The 4,909-nt window shown below is 33.2% G+C and overlaps 1 protein-coding gene across 2 annotated transcripts; it reads right to left on the minus strand.

The window, feature by feature from the left end:
• Positions 1-398: 398 nt before the first annotated feature.
• Positions 399-3,616, minus strand: LOC18031714 (F-box protein SKIP5). Of its 2 annotated transcripts, none has more exons than XM_024182265.1 (5): positions 3,418-3,616; positions 2,568-2,712; positions 1,213-1,271; positions 1,054-1,111; positions 399-836 (listed from the first exon to the last, which is right to left on the minus strand). In XM_024182265.1, the coding sequence occupies exons 1-5, from the start codon at positions 3,563-3,565 to the stop codon at positions 491-493; spliced, it is 756 nt and encodes a 251-aa protein (XP_024038033.1). In that variant the 5' UTR covers positions 3,566-3,616; the 3' UTR covers positions 399-490. The 2 variants fall into 2 exon arrangements, with proteins under 2 accessions (XP_024038033.1, XP_006420750.1); XM_006420687.2 differs by lacking the exon at positions 1,054-1,111 and adding an exon at positions 2,405-2,483.
• Positions 3,617-4,909: the final 1,293 nt, after the last annotated feature.

Consider the following 4,909-nt stretch of genomic DNA (forward strand, 5'->3'; position numbering starts at 1 on the left):
TAATTTTCTCGTCTTTGCATGAATAACATTGGAGAATAATTATCTGTTTAACTGTGTGTTTTCTTTCGTTCCTCGACGGTTGAGACATGTTACTTTTGAGTAATGATATGAGCCCAAAGGTCGACATAAATGAGTGCCATGTGGATGCCTCCAAGAAAGAAACAGGGTGTCCAAATGGCATCATGAGAGTGATTCTGTCGGGCTCAATATATCATTACATGTTACGTTTTGGAACATAAACCAAGGATTTGAAATGCATTATTATACATTAATGCCCCTGACATAATAGGCCGAACCCTTTAAGCCATTTTTCAAATGTCGCATTTCAGAAGGGTCGAGTGTTAAAAAGGGCGTAACAAGAGCTACGAGACTAGTCTCTTGACTCGCATTACAAGAGGTTACATAAAACTTCGAATATTAAAATTAATGAGAAATCAGCAGTAACTTTGCAAACAGTGGAAAATGTTACATAAAAATGAGAATACAGTTTTCATTGATGGTCTACATCGAACCAGAAATACAGATAAGTCCTGGCATATATAACTCGAACTCGCTGCAGCACTAGATCTCCACTAGTCAAAACAGCCTTGGCACCTCCTTCAATTCGAGTATGCAAAACAGTAACACTATCACCATTACTCTTCATTGGAGTAGATGTAATACAGCTACGAGCTGTACTCACGATTGGGCATGAGAGGAAGTCCAGTGGATTCGTCTCACACTGAAGTACACACCCATCTATAGTTAACCTTCCACTCCGATGGAGCAAGCAGCAGCCAAGCTCTGCTCTCACTGTTAAATTCGCCAGCTTGCACGTGGATAGAAACTCCAAGGCACTGCCCAAACAAAACAAATATTGCATAGCAAATTTTGTTGCTTGAGATATTATGCCGGTCATTTTCGAGGATCCTACTTCATATTTTTGAATAACTAAATCTAAAGGAAGAGGCTTGGTATAAAACAGCTCAACCTTAAAATATATAACAAGATCTTGAAAAAGAGCAGCCAGCACATCACAATAATTCATCTTATGTGATGATTTATTATATCTACCTGTGAACCATGCATAAAGTCTGTTGAATTAAAGTGTCACTCCTATTAAAGGTATCTTCTGTAAAATCCAACAATATGAAAGGGTCCTCATGTAATTGTAATTAATCTCCACAAAACAGTATAACTTAATCTGAAATAAAAACCAGAAAATTCACAAACCTGTCCGAACCTCGAGAACAGATAAGGGTTGTTTCATCAGGAAGCTCACCTCCTCCGACCTGGAAAGTAAGTTCAGAGAAAAGGAAAAAGTGGAAAACATTTAGATGACAGAGATCTTATTTCTCTCTCTTCTGCTTCCAACCAAGAATAGAAAGTGAGAAGCCATGTTTATCTTCAGTAGGCAATTACTTTGCGATCATAATACAAAAAGGAAACCAAGGAAATAAGTGACAATAGCCAGCTTTCATGAGTTGCGCCGAAGGCAGATTTGTCACTCAGACAAAGCTGGTTTACTCAATCATATCATTTCTCATATTGGATTGATTCCTTGAACCCGCATGATAATGGGATAAATCTGATGTTGACTTGTGCAATAAAGTTCCCTAAGGTTAACCAAACTATGAATTTCAAATTCACCAGTCCTCGTATGGCTGCAAAACTTAAATAGCGACCATCATTATGAGCCCTATATGAGAATAGGGTTTAGATTTTGGGATTTATGGTTTAGGTATCTGCATGAATCTGTGTTTCTAGTATAGATAATTTTTATTTACTTTCTATATGAGCATGCCATTCACTCTTTTTTTCATTTTGGGAGAAGAAACAGTCAACCTACAAAGATAATAAAATTCAAGCAAATATAATAACTAATGTCAACAATAGCCCCAAGAGGTGAAGAAATTTTACCCATCACCTCACACAGTTCTACCACAAGTCAGAGTTAATCCAAATTCATTAGTTGGCGGCAACGCCTCAGGTCAACTTTGAATCAACTTCAGAAGAATAACCTTCCATCAATAACTTATACAATTCATTTTTAAATTAATTTTAACAATATGTCTGTATCAAACATATCTTGCAGCTCATTATGTAGAATATAAATTAAAGAATAAGAATTCTGTTGGACTAAATGACTGTAATGAAATTTGTACAGTAAAAGGACAAATAGTGTGCCCCTCATTTTTCTTTTTGCCTTTTTAAATTTTCATGATATTAACAGTCCAAGAGACTTTTACTAACCAAGTTTCTATAGTATAAATTACATCACAGAATGGGAATAATCCTTTAATTGTTCGCACGGGTGTATTATTGAGAACAAGGAACGATTGAATAACGACCAAATTAAGTCAGGCACAGTGGTTTGTATTCGCACACAAATATGAAATAATGTTTTATAAAACAAACAACATACCAGGCACAGTTGTTTTTTTATCTGAATATTAGAGACAGGATGACTACCGCCTGCTGCAATTAAAATGGTGTCGCCCGGTCTATGAGGAACAATGTGAAGATCAGGTTTTATAGTCCTAGTGTATCCCAAAAATCACATACAGGCAGTTCACAACATTACAAACCTTGCCACAGATACGGCTGTCTTAAGGTCGGGGAAAACTCCTGGCTCTGAGAGATCCTTAACAGACTGATCTACCCGCAGCCACAAGCGAGGATGACATGCCAAGTAATTCCATCTGTGGCAAACGAGTGCGGTGTTATACCGATCTGCAAGCTCCATAACAATTGTGAAAGAGATCGCACAAAATTATATCATACATGCATTTGGCAGACATCTAAAACATCCATCTCAATGCCAAACAATCATCATAAAGACAATTACATAAAATATGTCAAAATCATCATAAAGACAATTATGCATAAAATATGTCAAGCTTACTCAACAATATCTATTAAACCCCAGAAATCTTGATGTAATTATCATGTTCTTTGACAATAATTTCTATCCGATCCTTCTAGATTTCTTTTAAGGCATGTGAAGAATGAGGATATACAGCCCTTCTAAGGGACACAATATACTATTTTACGCACAAAAGGGTATCAATAACATAAATTTAGCACAGAGAGTTTTTGAAAAAGGAATTTAAAATTAATAGACAATTGTTCACAACAGAAATGCCCATAATCTGAAATTCCGCATAAATATAAAATTTTTGTTTTATTTTTTTAAAAATAAATAATCCTCTCAATGTACAAAATAAATTTCAGAAAAAGTGATGAATTGGGCAAAACCCAATAGGGAAAATAAATAAGACTCCCAACACAAACGTCAAAAACCCTAAGCAAACTTCTAAAAAGGCCAGCAACATTCAGCTCACAAATACTATATAACTTAATGACACTAAACATTTATAAGAAAGAGAAGATTTTTTTTAATTAAATACAAATAATTCCCCAAAAAAAGATAGTCACCTGGAATTGGGGATAAGAAGCTGAATACGTGCATAAGGCAGCCATCATCAAGATTGTTTATTGGAGCAATAAAAGAATTATTTTTCATAGTTTTGCTTTTGAATCGTTTAGTACTTCGTTCACTGTTTATCTTCTCTTCATCTTCCATTTGTTCACAAACTCCAAGTCGACTGTTCACTGAATCAAATCTTTCTTTTAACGTTTGCTATGTTTGACTATCATCACGTATTTGACTAACCGACAACACTAACAGCACCCAATTTTTTCATTCACCACCCACAAGAAACCGACATGACCCACGCCACCGACGAAATTACTTCTGAGTTAGGCCCAATGTTGGCCACCAGAATTGCTTTTAAGTTTTCGCCCAAAACGAGCCAGCTGGGCTTTGATATCTGGCCCAACTTTTTCTAAAAAAAAGTATAGTTAGTATTATTGAATAAAAATGTTATAAATATCAAATTCTTTGATAAATTTCATAATTATTTTTATAAATATCATGAAATTTTATTGTATAGCAAGTGATTTATCAAACATTCAGCAAGAATTGTGGTTTTTTTTTTACACAAAATATGTAGGTTAAATATTTGTTTAATATTGAGGTGCTTTAACTCGAAAATTACGATTGCTGTAACAAAATTCATATAATTGTGAAATAAAAATTGATAATGTGTAGTAAATATTACTTTTAATAATTTTAATAAAATAGTAAAGACATTATAAATTTTTATCATAAAATTATGGAATAAAATTAACTTAACGTCTAAACTATAACAATAGAAGTATACTAAACACTTTAGGCCCTATTTGGAGTGTTGTCAAGTTGCTTGATTGCCATAATGCAGTACTTACTCATTTATTGCTACAACTTTTAAGTTACAGTATCTAGCACTATACTAAACATAATTAAATAATCTAAAAACAAATTGTAAATGTTAACAATGTTTAAAGATAGCTCAGAACATCAATATATATAGAGTTTGTAAATAACACATACCCAAAAAAGTATAGAAAGACAAAGATAGCCTCGAGTTTTGTACTAAATTGGAGAAAAAAATAAAATTATTTTTTCCAAAAATAACCACAAAGTTGTTATTAATAAGTAGAGATGGTAAAATGAGTTGTTATCATGACACGATAACACGATATGGATGTGGCACGAATTTTGTATATTCATGTTGATAAATATTGATACAATTAATTAAATAGTTGATACTATACGACACAATAAATAACCGTATCGTTTTCATGTTGGATCACCTCAGCATGACTTCATGTTTATGGCATGAATATCAATTAATATATGTAATATTATTAAAAAAATTAACACACACACACACACACATATATATTTGTGTTGATAAATATTGACACGATTAATAAAATGGTTGATACGATACAAGACGATAAATAACCATATTGTTTCATGTTAAACCACCCTAACATGGTTACATGTTTATGACATGAATATCAATTAATATATGATAATATT

The sequence above is a fragment of the Citrus clementina genome, unplaced genomic scaffold, assembly GCF_000493195.1.
Source record: "Citrus clementina cultivar Clemenules unplaced genomic scaffold, Citrus_clementina_v1.0 scaffold_9, whole genome shotgun sequence".
NCBI classification, from domain to species: domain Eukaryota; kingdom Viridiplantae; phylum Streptophyta; class Magnoliopsida; order Sapindales; family Rutaceae; genus Citrus; species Citrus x clementina.